The sequence below is a fragment of the Zalophus californianus genome, chromosome 6, assembly GCF_009762305.2.
Source record: "Zalophus californianus isolate mZalCal1 chromosome 6, mZalCal1.pri.v2, whole genome shotgun sequence".
In the NCBI taxonomy this organism is placed as follows: Eukaryota; Metazoa; Chordata; class Mammalia; order Carnivora; family Otariidae; genus Zalophus; species Zalophus californianus.
Window position 1 is genome coordinate 81,805,924 of NC_045600.1, and position 18,022 is coordinate 81,823,945.

At 49.3% G+C, this 18,022-nt stretch overlaps 2 protein-coding genes across 5 annotated transcripts in view; one reads left to right on the forward strand and one right to left on the reverse strand.

The window, feature by feature from the left end:
• Window positions 1-1,749: 1,749 nt before the first annotated feature.
• On the forward strand, window positions 1,750-17,645 carry THBS1 (thrombospondin 1). Its single transcript, XM_027569376.2, has 22 exons — window positions 1,750-1,916; window positions 2,542-2,637; window positions 2,898-3,457; window positions 4,379-4,454; window positions 4,749-4,948; window positions 5,058-5,180; window positions 6,182-6,275; window positions 7,663-7,836; window positions 8,136-8,312; window positions 8,640-8,813; window positions 9,094-9,221; window positions 9,335-9,487; window positions 9,862-10,080; window positions 10,810-10,917; window positions 11,369-11,528; window positions 11,683-11,801; window positions 13,499-13,733; window positions 13,914-14,141; window positions 14,302-14,573; window positions 14,948-15,045; window positions 15,149-15,288; window positions 15,567-17,645. The coding sequence occupies exons 2-22, from the start codon at window positions 2,571-2,573 to the stop codon at window positions 15,572-15,574; spliced, it is 3,513 nt and encodes a 1,170-aa protein (XP_027425177.1). The 5' UTR covers window positions 1,750-1,916; window positions 2,542-2,570; the 3' UTR covers window positions 15,575-17,645.
• Window positions 10,888-18,022, reverse strand: part of FSIP1 (fibrous sheath interacting protein 1) — a 209,992-nt gene continuing 202,857 nt past the window's right edge. For 3 of the 4 annotated variants that reach the window (XM_027569380.1, XM_027569381.1, XM_027569377.1), the window contains one exon: window positions 10,888-11,000. The gene's annotated coding sequence lies outside the window, so the exon portion shown is untranslated. The remainder of the gene's footprint in view (window positions 11,001-18,022) is intronic. The other variant, XM_027569378.1, reaches the window with a different exon arrangement.

Consider the following 18,022-nt stretch of genomic DNA (forward strand, 5'->3'; position numbering starts at 1 on the left):
AGAAGAAAAAATTGCCTTTCAAGGAGCACACAGGATGCTGGGGAAGAAGGAAGGAGAGGGACATGTATGGCTGCTGACTCTGGAATCTTCGAATCTGTTCGGATGAGTCATTACCGATGACTTCTACAACAGGAATCTGATTTGACTAATTATCCGATAGAAACTTTTGTTTCTGTCTCTCAACATGTGAAATCTAGCTGGCTCTCAGGTTTAGTTATTACTTAAGCAACAAACCAACATCTGTCTTAGGAACATACTTGTCATCTTCCAGAAGTACTCGATGTATATTGAGTAACTAGAAAACATTCATGCTGTAATCCACACACACACACACACACGTGCCCCTTGTCACACAACACTCCCACACAGGAAAAGTGAAACTGCCCTTTGATGAAGGCAAACTCGTGGGTGTTTCCAGCAATCAGGAGTCCTGCCAGGTATGAGTCCTAAGAAGGAAGGTGAACCTGAGGGCTTTCCCCAGCCTGTGGCTGAGATCCTTATTTGGTAAAGTTACCACCTAGCGTCCTGAGTCTCAAGGCCAGCCTGATAGCGCAGGACCACAGCAGGGAAAGTGTGGCTGCTGACATCCCAGCCCTAAGAGATGAATGGAATTCCAGGCAGCTGGAGTCACGCTGGCTTGAGACAGTGGTTTGGAGACCAGACTTCCAATGACAGAAGCATTAGGCAGCCGCGCTCATGGTAATTGGTGCACCCACAGAAATGTAACCCACACCTCGGTTTCAGGAGCTGAAAAATGAAAAGAACGTTGAGGGAGGAAAAAAGGAAATAAAATGATAGGTGGAGGGTAATTTATTACTTTATGCGTCTGTTCTGTAGTTTGACCCCAGAGCCAGATGGTTCCGCAAATCCTCTAACCAGGAGTCACGTTAAGAAGCACGAGTGGGCAGAAAAACTGTTTTTCAAGACACAAGTTCAGTTTTGGCTTGAGGGAAGTAGATAGGAGTACGTTTCCTTAACATTCCTGGCTAGAAAGAAGCGGTCTTCGCGCGTCCCCTTCATCAGAATACATATACCGCCCCCAAGCGGCCAGCCGTGGAAGCGCGGTAGCAGGGCGAGAGGCGACTTTCGCGGGGACTTGGGCGCCCGGCAGCTGCGGAAAGTGTGCCCCGACGGGCAGCGGGAACGCGGGCTCTGTTCACCGCCCGGCTGGCCGACGCGACCCCGCACTCAGCTCCCTTAGGGCTCGGGCGGAGGGCGGGCGCGTGGTCCCACAACCCACGGCGGGGATGGAGGAGGGTCACCAAATAACCCAGCGGGAACTTCTTTAACGACTGGTTCTCTCTCGGCCCCATTTACCCGTCGAGTTCATTCGGTTTTACAAACGGGCTCAGTCCCCAAGTGTCAGCCGTCGCCCAGGTATTCAAGGAGATGAGTTTGCCTGAAAGCCCCCCTAAGGGTCTGGGGGCGGGCGGAGGGGGGGGGGTTGGAGGCTAAAGCCTCGTCGCCGCTCGGGTTGCCCGCACTGACTCCCGGAGCCAAAGCGCTGATCGCGGTGCGCCAAGGCTGCGTGGGCGGGCACCTATTTTTCAGAGACTTTCCACGGCTCTTCGCCCGAACCGCCCCCCTCCTCCCAGCTGGAAAATTATGCGCCAGGCAGCAGGAGGCGGAGAGAGGAACCCAGACTGCCCCCCTCTCCTGCCCGGCCGCCTCCCATTGGCCAGAGGAATCCCCAGGAATGTGAGCGCGCCTTTAAAAGCGCGCCGCTCCGCCGCCTCGCCAGCCACTGTCTCCGAGCGGGCCGCCGAGTCCCGGCTCCCGCGAGCCTTTCCCGCGCAGCCTCCGACTCCGGCCGCCGCCTCCCCGGGCGCCCTGCCCGCCCCGCGCCCCTCCCGGACTCGGTGCCCGTCGCTGCGCCCTCGCCTCCACCCCGGACCGCTGCACCCGAGTGCACACAGGTAAGGAGTCCCCGGGCGGCCGCCGAGGACCGGTGCTGCCCAGGTCAGCCACCTCGAGCTCCGAGGCTTCAGCCCCTCGGGAGACCCCGGATCTGCTACTCTTCGCCTTCCCCCGCTGTCCCTGTCGTCGAAGGGCTCCAGAGCTGTTTTCTCCGGCCTTGGGGTTCACAGACCCACTCGTCAGGATTTTCTTTTATTCTCCCAGTGCTCCCCACACTTTTCTATCAGTCGTCTAGAGGAGAGTCTCTACTTCCCCGTGCCTCCCTGCGCCCCCAGACTGCATCTCCTGGTCCTGCCGTTTGCTCTCGGCCTCCCAAGGAAAAGTCCCAGGTGGTTGGTCTTTGCCCCAGCGCCAACCCCCAACTTTAAAACCACAGTCTCCTCCCCTCGACTCTTTTTCTTCCTGATGCCCTGTCCAAAGTAAATACTGTCGTTTCACACACACACACACACACACACACACACACACACACACCGCCCCCCCCCCCCCCCCCCGGCCCCGTCCAGCAAATGTGGGGCCAAAGGGGGATGCGACCGGGCCCTGGCCCCAAGCCCAGCCCCCAGGTTGTACCCACCCTCCCTGCTTGGCTGCCTCTGACCTTGGGCTCTGTGTTTCCTGTTACAGGCTCCCTGCTGGGCACAAACAGCTCCACCATGGGGCTGGCCTGGGGACTCAGTGTCCTATTCCTGTTGCATGCATGTGGCTCCAGCCGCATTCCTGGTGAGTCTATGTGATACCTTTTGAGAGGGGAGGGAAGATGAGGAGGTCCGGGTTAGCCCGAGTGTGCCTTCCTCCCATTCTCTTCTCTGCCAGGTGTCTCTCCCCAGAGCCCTGCCGGAACGTCAGCAGGCAGGTTCCCTCTGACCCTGGTGTTCGTTCAGTTCTTGCCGTGGTTGCCCAGAGTTCTCGCCCTGTCTTTTAGTCGCCATCCCTGGTCTCAGCTTAGAAAGCTCACTGTGTGTCTTGCTCCTGTTGAACAGAGTCTGGGGGAGACAACAGCGTGTTCGACATCTTTGAACTCACCGGGGCTGCCCGTAAGGGCTCCGGGCGCCGCCTGGTGAAGGGTCCTGACCCTTCCAGCCCAGCTTTCCGCATTGAGGATGCCAACCTAATCCCCCCCGTGCCTGATGACAAGTTCCAAGACCTGGTGGATGCTGTGCGGGCAGAGAAAGGCTTCCTTCTCTTGGCCTCCCTGAGGCAGATGAAGAAGACCCGAGGCACGCTGCTGGCCATAGAACGGAAAGACCACTCGGGCCAGGTCTTCAGTGTGGTCTCCAATGGCAAAGCGGGCACCTTGGACCTGAGCCTGACCGTGCAGGGGATGCAACACGTGGTGTCGGTGGAAGAAGCGCTGCTGGCGACCGGCCAGTGGAAGAGCATCACCCTGTTTGTGCAGGAGGACCGGGCCCAGCTGTACATTGGCTGTGAGAAAATGGAGAACGCAGAGCTGGACGTCCCCGTCCAGAGCATCTTCACCAGGGACCTGGCCACCACGGCCAGGCTCCGCGTCGCAAAAGGAGGGGTCAATGACAATTTCCAGGTGAGGCATCCTTGTCTTCGGTGGGGTCGACTGCTCGGCAGCTGACCTGTCAGGAGGGCTAGATAGAGCAGGAGAGGCAGGGTTTCTGGTATAGGAGACTCTGCCCGGGGCCTAAAGCAGTGGTTCTCAAACCTCAGGGAGCATCAGACTCACCTGCGGGGCTTGTTAAAGCACACACCCCTGCACCCTAGTCCCGGAGTTGCAGATTCAGTGTGTCTGGGAATGGGGCCTGATGATTTGCATTTCTAACAAATTCCAGGTGAAGCTTCTGCTGGTGCTGGTGTTCTGGGGACCACACTTGGAAAACCACTAAAGGAAACAGGAAATGGTTTTCCTATAGCCACCTGTTCAAGCCTTAGAGACTCCTTATGCTCTTTTCAAGAAAATAACTTATTTCAAAGCATTCTACCAATTGTAATGTAGCTTGAAATGGATACTGCGAGCAGAATAAATACCACTTTGCTGTTTGATTCCCCATAGGGATGGAGCCGGTCTCCGGAGCCGGTCTCCGAAGGTGAAAAATAGTGGTTATTTGCTGCTGCAGCTTCTTCCTCACTTAAACTTCTAGGTTTTTGCAACTGTGGCTTTGAAACTCCCACATCTAACTCTTTGACACGGGACAGTGTCATTACAGCGTGTCCTTAGTATCTGATTCCATTTCCTGTGAACCCAAGTAGGCTGATAACGGATTTCTTTGTAAAGTACTGAAGAACTTGGCGGGAGATCAGATTAAGATTGTGATTGTTTGGCCGTTCACGTTGGTGTGTTATTCTGACATGGTAATCTCTAAAGGGAGCTCTTTCAAACTTTTAGAACCTCTATTGTGTCCTTTTCCTGGCGTAAACCGTCTCCCCCACCCATTTCCCCCCAGCCGCCTCCCCCACCACCACTCTACCAGTAATGTGTGTCCTCTGCCCCCAGGGGGTGCTGCAGAACGTGAGGTTTGTCTTTGGAACTACACCAGAAGCCATCCTCAGGAATAAAGGCTGTTCGAGCGGTGAGTACCCTTCTGTTCTGGGGGGCATATGAGGACATTCAGGGGATTCTACCCAAAACAAGCTGAGAAACTTAGGGAACCGCGGTCGTGCACAAATTACCTCGGGTAACTTAGTTAAGAGGTGTGTAAAAGTGACCTCAAAGGGTGATCCACCTATGTGCCTCCCCTCACCCTCTGTCCTCCATCCCAGGTATAATGTCTTTCCAACTAGGAGCTCCAGGGGCTGGCCGGTGAGAACAGCTGGGTTAAGACCTTCCATTACTCTTCTTATGGCGTTCCTTTCTTTCTTGGCAGCCACCAGTGTCCTTCTCACCCTCGACAACAACGTGGTAAACGGCTCCAGCCCTGCCATCCGCACTAACTACATTGGCCACAAGACGAAGGATCTGCAGGCCATCTGCGGCATCTCCTGCGATGAGCTGTCCAGCATGGTCCTGGAGTTGAGGGGCCTGCGCACCATCGTGACCACGCTCCAGGACAGCATCCGCAAAGTGGTCAGTGGCCTGCTCTCCCAGCCCTTTAGCATGAGCACCGGAAGATGCATCACCAGATGACCCCCAGTGAAAATGAGGATGACGCTAATGACCTTTCTCCCCCTTCTAGACTGAAGAGAACAAAGAGTTGGCCATTGAGCTGAGGAGGCCTCCCCTCTGCTACCACAATGGAGTCCAGTACAGAAATAATGAGGAGTGGACCGTGGATAGCTGCACCGAGTGCCACTGCCAGGTGGGGGATCATTCCAGAATGAAACAGGAAGTGATCGTGTGTTTGAAGCCAGTCTGTAGGGAAATACCAGATGGCCACACAAGCTCTTTCTATGCTCCATAGCCTGATAACCAAAGTGGTTGCTTTTTGGTTGTTTTTTGTTGTTGTTGTTTCTTTCAAGATGCAATTGTGACCTCCCGTAAAATCTTGAAACTCTCAAGGTTTTTCAAAGTCTTCATTATACCTCAGGCTAAGAATCTAAAAGAACAAATCTGCTAAGACATTTGAGTAATTCGCCTGCTTTCGTTCAGAGGCTAGGTGTTGAATGTCTGGTAAATAAAACCTGGTCGGAACATTCCTTTTATTTCCCCAACCCTGCTTGCATTCAACAATGACCTCAAGATTCCCTTAATACAGTACTGATTGTTCAAATCACTTAGCCTGGACACTGAGGACGTAACTGTCCACCTAGCTCAGATGGTACCACCTGCAGTGTGTGTGTATCACTGGCTCTCCCCAAAGCCAGTACCGGGTGCCTCGGGTTGCCTGATGCACTGAGCAGAGTCCACTTAAATACAAATCCTGGGTTGCTAGATTTGGGAGCCAACCTGATGTCCATTCGTCCCCAACATAATATAAAACCGGATTTATACATGAAGGGGGAAAATGCTCACTGATCTTTTCTCCCTAAAAAGAAAATTTTGAAATTTAAAAGTCCCGACTGCGTTTGGAGTTCATTTTCAGACACTGATTAAAAGACTTAAGATGTTTGGTGGTTCCCTTTGGATAAATTCTACATGCTGTCACTTTCACCACTCGGTAGCAATTAAGAAAGAACTCTCTAAGGCATTAAAACTGTCTCCACAATATGGTGGCTGCAAATCAGACAGATCTATTAAACTCCTTCCATTGGAGTGTTTAACAGCTCTGACCATGTTTCATCTTGTAATTTGAAGTGTTACAGTATGTAAACTTCTGCTTACAATATGCTTAGTAACCCATGTCTCCCTCTTGCCCTGCAGAACTCCGTTACCATCTGCAAGAAAGTGTCCTGCCCTATCATGCCCTGCTCCAATGCCACTGTCCCTGACGGAGAATGCTGTCCACGGTGTTGGCGTAAGTCCGTAAAACCGCATAACCATTCCTGAGTGACCAGGTCCATTCTCCATACACCCAGGACAGCTGAAAGGGGACACTGGAACCCCACCCCCATTTCCATTGTTTCAACTCCATTTCCTGCTCCAGCATCTGGTTAACGGACGGCTTGGCTGTTCTCTAGGCAATAATGATCTTGGCACAGCTTACTGATTTTGACTTGATGCTTGGAGGAAAGGAGAGACGAATGTGTAGCAGCAATAGCTCTAAACGGACTGCTTAGATTTTGACACTCTGGCCTAGAGTGAAGAAGAATCGGCTCACCAGATAAATTGACGGTCTGTAGTGCTCGCGCTGAACTTAACTGGGCCTGAAGGTTACATCCATTTTATCTGCAGGAGTAGGAAGCCTAAGAATGAGAGCAGTTTCCGTTTCAGGGCACTGGCAGAAATAAGGCACTGTATTGTTCCATGGCACCCTATCCCCTGGTTGGTGCTGCCAGTATAAATTAATTCACTTTGCTGAGACAATATTGAATGTAGTACGTACAAGTCATAAAATGATTCAGCACAATTAAGATAAGAACTGAAGCAGGAAAGTAGTGCTCCCCCTACACCTCACACACCCCTAAGCAACTGGTAGACACAACTGGTCACAGCTCAGAGTAAGTGGTCTCATCCAGGGACCGTGTTGGCGCTGTGATGATCATGCACGTATCTGCTTCTGCTCAGCTTTCACTTCAGGTGTGGGCTAAAGGGAGCAAAGCTAGCTGGGGACCAGCGGAGCCCTGACCTTGAATCAGGGATTGCTAGGAAAACTTCCAACTGCCGGCAGGAGAAACAAGTTCTCTGTCTTGTGTCTGCTACAGCTACATGTGATTGTAGTCCTGGGGCCTGGGCAGACAGTAAACAAGCCCATTCTCTTGGGAAAATCTGTCCGGAGAAGGCCCCACATGCTAGGGTAAGATTTGCTGCACACTGATGAACCTCATGACCGACTTGGAGGCAGAGCCAGCGGCAGCAAAGCTGCTTTCAAGCTCATCTGCCAAACACATGGTCTATGGCTCCCCTGACAGTCCAGAGTGACTCCCATGAGCAGCCTCCACATCTAGTACTCTTGGAAGCCTGAGACTGGAAATGCCTATCCAGATATCTAAAGTCAGGAAAGGGAAACTCAAAATGCTGAGACAGGAGGCCCCAACCCATGCGGGGAGAAGGCAGGGCTGTGCTGAGCCTTCAGTTACCCTGCTGCTATACATGCAAGGACTTGGGATAGACCCTTCGGCTACTGGCCTAAGAAATAGATGGTTTTTCGTCCTCTGGCAAAGGAAGAAGGTCCTAAAGAGCACGAGCTACAGAATAGCTTGTCTTCGCTGATCACACACTAAATGAACCCACTTCCTCTGCAGCCAGCGACTCTGCGGATGACGGCTGGTCCCCATGGTCCGAGTGGACCTCCTGCTCTGCGACCTGTGGCAATGGAATCCAACAGCGCGGTCGCTCCTGTGACAGCCTCAACAACCGATGCGAGGGCTCCTCCGTCCAGACGCGGACGTGCCATATTCAGGAGTGCGATAAGAGATGTGAGCATCTTGGCCGCTTAGCAATGCAGAGCACAGACTGGGCCTTGTCCTCAGCCAGACAGCATAGAGGTTAAGGGTACAGGTTCTCGACTGTCTGCCTCTGAACCCCAATTCTGCTCACCTGTGCACCCTTGAGCACAACTTCCCTCCCTGAGGCCCTTTCCTCACCTGCAAATTGGGGGAATAATAGCTTGTGATAAGGTTATTTTGAGGATTTCATTTAGGTAATGCATTCAAAGTGGTTAGCACAGAGCTTGACACCTGGTGCGCACCCTGTAACTGTCAGCTTTATATTTTAGTTAAACAGGATGGCGGCTGGAGCCACTGGTCCCCATGGTCGTCTTGTTCCGTGACCTGTGGCGATGGTGTGATCACAAGAATTCGACTCTGCAATTCTCCGAGCCCCCAGATGAACGGGAAGCCATGTGAAGGCGAAGCCCGGGAGACCAAAGCCTGCCAGAAAGACGCCTGCCCCAGTAAGTGAGAGCATGCTACGCAGCCGAGGGCTCGACAGCCCCGCGCAGCTATAGGTGCCTGTGGCCTCTAGTTCGGTGGGTCATGGCAGCGGCGGGTGGCGGGGGGGGGGGGGGGGGGGCGTTCTCCCTAGGGAACAAATAGAAATAAAGTCCTGCATTCTCAGCAGCTTCTTTTAATAAAAAACAGAAAGAAAACCATTTCAAACTCTCTTCCCAAACGTTCTTTCCATGTGTCAGACGAGCGGAGAACAAGTTTAGAGCCTTCTAGGACAGGTGAGGTGTTTGAAAATTGGCCTTAACTTAGGCCTGTGCTTCACTTCCTTGCAGTCAATGGAGGCTGGGGTCCCTGGTCACTGTGGGACCTCTGTTCTGTCACCTGTGGAGGAGGGGTGCAGAAACGTAGCCGGCTCTGTAACAACCCCACACCCCAGTTTGGAGGCAAGGACTGTGTCGGTGACGCGACAGAAAACCAGATCTGCAACAAGCAGGACTGCCCAATTGGTGAGTCCTGCAGCCCAGGATAAGAGCGCCCTTGGGAGTTCGGGTTTCTTTGTTGTTGTTTCACTGACATCCATGGTCAGCATCCGGGTTGGGGGGGATGGGGGGGTTCTAGCTTTGAATGGTCCTGCGTGTTTGGACTACAGTGTCCGTCTGGCAATTCCGAGTAATCTCAACACGTGAACGGCTACATATAGCCCACGATGTTGAACGCTTTGTTTTGTGACGAGCAGGCCAACAAGAGCCGCTCAGACCAACCATGTGTCTGTCTCCCTGATCTCAGACGGATGCTTGTCCAATCCCTGCTTTGCTGGGGTCAAATGCACGAGTTACCCAGACGGCAGCTGGAAGTGCGGTGCCTGTCCCCCGGGCTACAGCGGAAATGGCGTCCAGTGCCAAGACGTGGATGAGGTAAGGACGTACTGGCAGCGTTATTAGGCGTCGGGGAAGCAGCTCAACTGGTCCCAGCCCCTTCCCGGGGCGGCGTCACCCACCCAGGAGGCACACTGTTGTTTCTCCCACAGTGCAGAGAAGTACCTGACGCCTGCTTCCACCACAGCGGCGAGCACCGGTGTGAGAACACGGACCCCGGCTACAACTGCCTGCCCTGCCCGCCGCGCTTCACGGGCACGCAGCCCTTCGGCCAGGGTGTGGACTACGCCACTGCCCACAAACAGGTAGACGAGACTAGACCCCCCGACGGGAGTGGAGCGGAGGGGCCGCGGCCTAAACAGCCGGCCAAGGGAGGCCTGTCCTGTCACAGCCTTCCCAAAAGACGGAGAGAGGGCCGAGCGTATGGCGTAGGGTTTAGAAACGGGGCAAGACAGTCCATTGAAAATCCGGCAGGGGGAGAAATAGCCCATCACACTAGAAAACGCTGCTCTGGACTCAGTGGTGAGCTGATGGGCTTGTACATCCACAGGGGGAGAAGCGGGAGGGACAGAGGTACCCTGCACTCCTCCTCACGGGATCTCTGTGTCTGTGGAGAGGAAAGGGACGCGGGGACTCTCTCAAAGACTCTGCATTCACTTCGGGACGCCGTGTCCCACAGGTGTGCAAGCCGCGCAACCCCTGCACGGACGGGACGCACGACTGCAACAAGAATGCCAAGTGCAGCTACCTGGGCCACTACAGCGACCCCATGTACCGCTGCGAGTGCAAGCCCGGCTACGCGGGCAATGGCATCATCTGTGGGGAGGACACGGACCTGGATGGATGGCCCAACGAGGACCTGGTGTGCGTGGCCAATGCCACCTACCACTGCAAAAAGGTAGAGCCCGCTTCCCTCGTGTGCCTCCCGAAAGAAGGCGCATCGCCCTGACCCAGGGAAGAGGCTGAGCCATTTTTTTTTTTTTTTTAAAGGTTATCAGACTTTTTTTTTTTTTTTTTAAGATTTTATTTATTTATTTGACAGAGAGAGACAGCGAGAGCAGGAACACAAGCAGGGGGAGTGGGAGAGGGAGAAGCAGGCTTCCCGCTGAGCAGGGAGCCCGATGTGGGACTCGATCCCAGGACCCTGGGATCATGACCTGAGCCGAAGGCAGACGCTTAACGACTGAGCCACCCAGGCGCCCCAGAGGCTGAGCCATTTTTAATGCTTAAAGTTTGAACGTGAAAGTGAAGGATGAAATCACACAAAGGCCAAATGGCACAAAGTCTTCACATTTAATCCCCTGGTGCCATGAACGTGAAGAGGGCGGGCCCTGTTGGCCGGTGCACTCGGAGCAGGTTCTTTCCTCCCGAAAAGTGTTCACGACTCTCCCAAATGCCAGCAGGGCAGGACCGGTGCTCCCAGCACATATAAATCACAGGGCATTTATACAAACAACATATCCCTCAAGAAAACGTTTAGTTTTGTGTCCTCGCGTGAGAAACTGTAAGATGCCATCGGGGAGCACGGCAGTTCTGGTCCGTGTGGGGCATCTGAGGGCCCTGCCCCGGGCTTGAGCTGAGCGAAGGGCATGCGGACCAAGCTTTCATGTGCATCCTCTCTTCCCAGGATAACTGCCCCAACCTGCCCAACTCCGGGCAGGAGGACTATGACAAGGACGGGAGCGGCGACGCCTGTGATGACGATGATGACAATGATAAAATCCCAGACGACAGGGTAAGGGTGTGGCCCATGCCTCCTTCGTTCCCCTTCTTCACGCGAGACTCTGACGCAGACTTACTCGGGCCCAGTTGGAACACCTAGATGTTGCCAAGAGAAGGTTTAAAATGAGGGTTTGGGGTTTTCCTTACCACTTCCCCCATCCTAGGTTTGAGCAAGAAATGACAATGTATGAGCAAACGACACTAAGCTCCCCAGATTTGTTTCACATGCTTCCCTAAATTGCAGTAAAATTTGTATCGGGCACACTGAGACCTGGGGCGGTGTCCTTCTATTTACATTTCACCAACTTGTAACCCACAGGAATCCATTTTTCATTCAGTAGGCCCTGGCTTTCAATTTTTACAGCGAGGATGTTACAGATGGCTGCAGTTTTCTGTAATGCAGACGGTTGCAGGCTTGAGCCGGTTGCACGGACAGTGTGGTAAAATGCTCCATTCTTTTGCAGGACAACTGCCCCTTCCATTACAACCCAGCCCAGTATGACTATGACCGAGATGATGTGGGAGACCGCTGTGACAACTGCCCCTACAACCACAACCCAGATCAGGCTGACACGGACAACAACGGGGAAGGAGATGCCTGTGCCGCAGACATCGATGGGGACGGTGAGGCATCCCCTGATGGCAGCAGGCCTGGGGGCAGTGGTGACCAGACTCAGCTCTCACCTGAGTTCTCTCCAGCCCTGGCTCTGGGTGTGCGGTTTGTTGAAACCCCAGAGGCTGGAGATTCCAGCCCTGACTGGTCACCTGTTCTCTGTAGGTATCCTCAATGAACGAGACAACTGCCAGTATGTCTACAACGTGGACCAGAGGGACACGGATATGGATGGGGTTGGAGATCAGTGTGACAACTGCCCTCTGGAACACAATCCAGATCAGGTAGGTGGACTCCATTGAGAATCTTCCAGTAGAGTACTGGAATAGCTTTTGCTAGGCCCTTAAAAAAAAAAGAGAGAGTTCAAACTCTTTCGTGACCATGGCTGTCAGAGGTCTCAAAGCCAATTGCAGTATTTTCATGAGCATGAAATCTTTCATGAGACCTCCTTGCATGAGAGCATCCCAAAAATCCTTAGTGTGACAAATTATACAAAGCAGAAATCTGGTAACTCTAGTTATAGTAATCATTTCTGAGACTAAGATGGAAGGAAAATATTCTCAGGAAAATTAATAACCATTTTCATGGCTAACAATATAATCTGGCTATAAGAAAACCTCAACCTAAAAGTACTTCCAAAAGGTAGAGAAATTCCAGTTTGTCATTCTTCAAAATTATTTGGCATTGCAAACAAATCATTCTCTACCTGTGTGAGGGAGTGCTGCAGGTAGACATTAGCCAGAACAGGTTCCATGTCTGAAAGTATTTCTTTTCACGTGTAATTGGGCATGATATTTTAGCAATGTAAGTTAAGGCAGGTCTTTTTTTAAAACGCTTTGCTGTAGAAACTTGGAAACCAGCTTTTTAAAAATGGAAATTTTTTTAAGATCACAGAAATGATAAATCCAGCTTTTCCCTCCTAACACTTGTTCTTATGAGGTCCTGGAAAATAAAAAGCAACAGGATAAATAGCTGTGGGCTGTAACAGGAAAGTGGAAGGCTCTGGGATAGCTTTGCTGAGCAAATGGCATTGAGGGTCCTCTGTTTTGAGTCTGAGTCTTACCAGAAACTTCATTAATATCATTTATCTCCCTGGAAGAATTTGTTTTGTTCCTCAGATTGTAATGTTTATAACTATTCAGGCATTATGTACATCTTACTTGCAAGAAAAATTCCAGTCTCTGTATAAATAATCTCTGAGCATCCCAAGCACACTGAAGAATATGAAAGTACTGAGAAATAGTTTAAGAAACTTAGAAGTTTGACTTTACCTGAACCAACAAATAACCCTCACAGACTAGATGTATTAAAACCAAATACAAAAATTTAAAAATCCTTTATCTCCACCATACGCATTACCCAATATACACAAAAAACAGTGCCATGTTTCTATGATTTAATGAGCTAGACTAGAAGTGGACGTGTCAACAGTTTTATAACCGAAAACTTCAATGGAAAAGAAGACACAAAGAATTTCATTTAGTGTTGAGAAATAAGCAGTTAACAGACTGAAGTCTTAATGTTTTGATCCATTAAAGTGAGGTATCTTAGTGACTGATTTTATGTAGAAAGTTTTATATATAAAAACTCTGAATACGTTTTCAAATTCATATGAAAACAAGGATCAAGAAAGTTTAAGATTTTATTTATTTGAGCAAGGTGGGGGAGGAGCAGAAGGAAGAGGGAGAGGAAAAGATAAAGAATCCCACGCAGACTCCACACTGAGTGTGGAGCCCGACACAGGGCTCAATCCCAGGACCCGGAGATCATGACCCGAGCTGACATCAAGAGCCAGATGCTAAACCAACTGAGCCACCCAGGCACCCCAAGGATCAAGAAAATTTTACTCCTACTGTTTTGGCAATAGCTTATAGACCTGAAACCCCACTGGCCATATCAAACATGGGAGAAGCTTCCATTAAGTTCTCTTTACCGTTAATGACTTAAACTTCTATTTACCTTCCCTTTCTGTCTCTTTCAGCTCGACTCTGACTCAGACCGCATTGGAGATACCTGTGACAACAATCAGGATATTGATGAAGATGGCCACCAGAACAACCTGGACAACTGTCCCTATGTGCCCAATGCCAACCAGGCTGACCATGACAAAGATGGCAAGGGAGATGCCTGTGACCATGATGATGACAATGATGGCATTCCTGATGATAGGGACAACTGCAGACTCGTGCCCAATCCTGACCAGAAGGATTCTGATGGTGAGTCAGTGGAGCCCCTTTCTAAGAGACTAACACCATGGCTATCTGGATTGAGAAAATAAAAGCAAAACTAAGTGCATTTGAGAGGATAAAGAGACAAGATGTCAACTTAGAATAGTGAATTTCTGAGACCAGTCATGATTCAGAATTTCACTGAACTCTTGCCTTTTTTGACCTTAGGTGATGGTCGAGGTGATGCTTGCAAAGATGACTTTGACCATGACAATGTGCCAGACATCGATGACATCTGTCCTGAAAACATTGATATCAGCGAGACTGATTTCCGCCGATTCCAGATGATTCCTCTAGATCCCAAAGGGACATCCCAGAATGACCCTAACTGGGTTGTACGCCATCAGGGTAAAGAACTTGTCCAGACCGTCAACTGTGATCCTGGACTTGCTGTAGGTGAGTAGTGAGTTCTCCATACAAAAGGCTAGCACTCACATGGGAAAGAAGCAAATCTAAAACCTGGCGTTTATGTGTTTCCCTCAGGCTGTCTGGGAATGTAACAGAGAAGCTTCTGAAGGCTGCAGCTTTTAACCCGGGTCTGGCCTCCTTTTCCTAGGTTATGATGAGTTTAATGCCGTGGACTTCAGTGGCACCTTCTTCATTAACACTGAAAGGGATGACGACTATGCTGGATTTGTGTTTGGCTACCAGTCTAGCAGCCGCTTTTATGTCGTAATGTGGAAGCAAGTCACCCAGTCTTACTGGGACACCAACCCCACTAGGGCTCAGGGATACTCAGGCCTTTCTGTGAAAGTCGTGAACTCTACCACCGGGCCAGGAGAGCATCTGCGGAATGCCCTGTGGCACACGGGAAACACCCCAGGCCAGGTAAGACCAAGGCCCCAAAGAAGGGAGAGTGGATGGGTGCTTGACTAGCACTCCCAATGTTGGGGGGCAAGGAGGGTCCTTAGATACCAAGTTCTGCTTTGTAAAAGCCTAATAGCGTCTGAGAAGGGGGCTTGCTGTAACTTAAGAGCTACCTTCAAATCCAAAGACGTTTTCAGCCTCTTCAAGACTCCCCCTCTCTTTGTGCTTTATATGGACATTCAAGAGCACAAGGCCAATAAAAGGCCTTGGAAAAATACAACATTGCAGCCCTCTAATTTAGATCCATTTGGTACCTTTTCCGTATTATTTCTTACAGAACAAAATCTAAATCTTGACAGAGCCGTGTTTCATTCAACCTCTTCCTTTCCCTTCAGGTTCGCACTCTGTGGCATGACCCTCGTCACATAGGCTGGAAAGATTTCACTGCCTACAGATGGCGTCTCAGCCACCGGCCCAAGACCGGCTTCATTAGGTAAAGATCACACTGGTGACGTTTCACTTAGTCACGCTGATGGGGAAGGAGGAGGAGCCCAAAAAGTAGGGGTGTCACTCACAAGATGTTCTTTTTCCTGCAGAGTGGTGATGTATGAAGGGAAGAAAATCATGGCTGACTCAGGACCCATCTATGACAAAACCTATGCTGGTGGTAGGCTAGGGTTGTTTGTCTTCTCTCAAGAAATGGTGTTCTTCTCCGACCTGAAATACGAATGCAGAGGTAGGAGCAACATTACTGTGAATGCAGTTGACATCTCTAATTCAGACTAATATCGAGAGTGCCAATTATGGAAGCATCTGTTTAAAAGATGGTTTTGGAGAAGGGTTGTTGATACTTTGCTGTGGAAGACCACGATAAGAACAAGGCCTATGAACTGCAGCCAATCTTAAATTATGCTTTGGTTACTATAAAAGTAGAGCTCTACTAAGGCTATTAACTGATAAAGCTAGTACCTTCGTGAATTAATGGGCTTGTATATGTGTTTGTTTACTTAACAGATTCCTAATCATCAAACTGTTGATCAAAAGACTGATCCTAACCAATGCTGGTGTTGCACCTTCTGGAACCACGGGCTTAAGAAAACCCCCAGGATCCCTCCTCCCTGCCTTTTCTCTGCTTGCATATCATTGTGGACTCCTAGAATATGGGACTTGCCTTGAGAAAATGCCATTTTCCCCAATCAGACTCAGCATGCAGCTTCTGAATGCAAAGAGAATCGTCCAAGAACATCAACAGTTTTGTTGGTTTGCTTTTTTAAAAAGCAAACGCATCCACGTGCTTCAGCTAGCAGGTGGCTGTCCACTCTGTTTCTGTCAGAGTAGAGTGCTATTGGGACTCCATCTCGGAGCAGTGGACTCCAAAGCATTTCCAGGCATGTGAGAGAAGGGAGGACTCACTAGAATTGGCAAACTGCCACCCTTGACAGACTCCCTCAGAACGAGGGGGAGCAGGGGCCAAAGCCCTAAGGGGAGGGCGTGTCCCCAAGAGATGATTGTATGAAGACAAGATGGAGGAGCTGTTACATGTTCGGTACTAAATCATTTTCAGGGGATTGGAAGACTCTTGCTGGATTTCATGATGCTAACCAGTGTTAGCTGATTAACCCGCGTACATAGGCACTTAAATAGAAGCAGGGAAGGGAGGGAAAGACTGGCTTCTGGACTTCCTCACGGATCCCCATCCCTTACCTATTACCCATAGTGACCACAATAGGGAGTGAGAATTAAGCCGGTGGAAGGCTGTGCTGGCTGCCCCTGCCTGCTTACCTTGAAATTGTTGGTTTTATTCCACACATAGCTTGTGCAGATGCAGCAGGAAAATCAGAAAACCTACCATCTCAGTGAGCACCAGGCTGCCTCCAAAGCGATGTACAGCCGTGCTCGTATTTTTATGGTTAGAAAGGCACAAAATTATCAACTAAAACATTCCTTGTCTCTTTCCTGAATATCATGGACTTTTCCAACTCTTTTAGACTGTAGTTTTTTTTAATTTTTTACAAACACTTTACAATATAAAATATTTATTTTTTACCTACTCTGGAGGATCTGTCTGAAAGACTATTCATGGAACAGGAAGAAGCGTTAAGGACTATCCATATCAGCTTTGTTAGGAGTCTTCATGACTGTAAGATTGTAAATACAGATTATTTATTAACTCTGTTCTACCTGGAATCTAGGTTTCATATGGAAAGTGTCTGACAGCAGGTAGTGGAGATTTATCAACAAATCTCTCAAGAACGGCACGAGGAACATCAGAGTGAGCTGCTCTTCACTTTGTGCTCAGAGTGAATGATTTGGGATCTTTTTTGTCTTTTCAAGTGGAATTAGTTGTCCATTTGCTAGTGTCTTTAAGTTTCAAAGCAAGCCATGAGGCCTTTCAAACTGTCGTGCCCCATCCCTTGTGCCTATTTCCAGGGAGAAGAAAATCATCTACACTTTTTTGTTTTTCCAAAAGAGAAAAAAAAAAAATAACAAAGGTGAAACTTATATACAAATATTACCTCATTTGTTGTGTGACTGGGTAAAGAATTTTTGGATCAAGCAGAAAGAGTTTAAGTGTCTTACAGACTTAAAGCTACTGTAGTACCTTTAAAAAAAAAAAAAAAGCAATGTTGTACATAGTATAAAAATTCTTTGCAGAAAAGTATTCCCAATAAGGAAATAGCATGGAAATGTTAAATACATTTTCTGAAAGTTACGTTTTTTTCTATCTTATATGCCATTGCTTTATTTTTATAAATTATTTTCTCATTGCCCTTGGAATAGATCTCAGATTGTGTAGATATGCTATTTAAATAATTTATCAGGAAATACTGCCTGTAGAGTTAGTATTTCTATTTTTATAAAATGTTTGCACACTGAATTGAAGAATTGTTGGGGTTTTTGTTTTGTTTTTGATTTGTTTTTCGCTTGTTACTATCCCCCCAGTTTTTACTATTTGCCAATACCTTTTTCTAGGAATGTGCTTTTTTTGTACACATTTTTATCCATTTTACATTCTAAAGCAGTGTAAGTTGTATATTACTGTTTCTTATGTACAAGGAACAACAATAAATCATATGGAAATTTATATTTATACTTACTGTATCCCTGTTTATTCTCTTACTGGCTTTGTTATGAGGCGTGAGTAAATTCCATTCCTAAACCAATATGGCAGACATAAGAACACATTACAGTAACTTAACATTCCCAGTTCCTATATAATTGAAGACTGATTTGCTTAGGAAACACATTCGCTGGATTTGTGGAATAAGAACAAAATATGAGCCTACCATATCAAACACAGGAAAGACGGGGCACCTGGGTGGCTCAGTGAGGGAAGCATCCAACTCTTGATCTCAGCTCTGGTCTTGATCTCAGGGTCCTGGGTTCAAGCCCCATGTTGGGCTCCACACTGGGTGTGGAGCCTACTTAAAAAAAATCTTGGAAAGAAAGGACTCTTAAGAAGGGGGCCC

Bases quoted from the DNA above. Each gene is read 5' to 3' on its own strand.
- THBS1 (XM_027569376.2), top strand. From the start codon at position 2,571: ATGGGGCTGGCCTGGGGACTCAGTGTCCTATTCCTGTTGCATGCATGT. The intron at 6,276-7,662 runs GTAAGTCCGTAA...CTTCCTCTGCAG, and splicing joins ATGCTGTCCACGGTGTTGGC to CCAGCGACTCTGCGGATGAC. The intron at 11,529-11,682 runs GTGAGGCATCCC...TGTTCTCTGTAG, and splicing joins CGCAGACATCGATGGGGACG to GTATCCTCAATGAACGAGAC.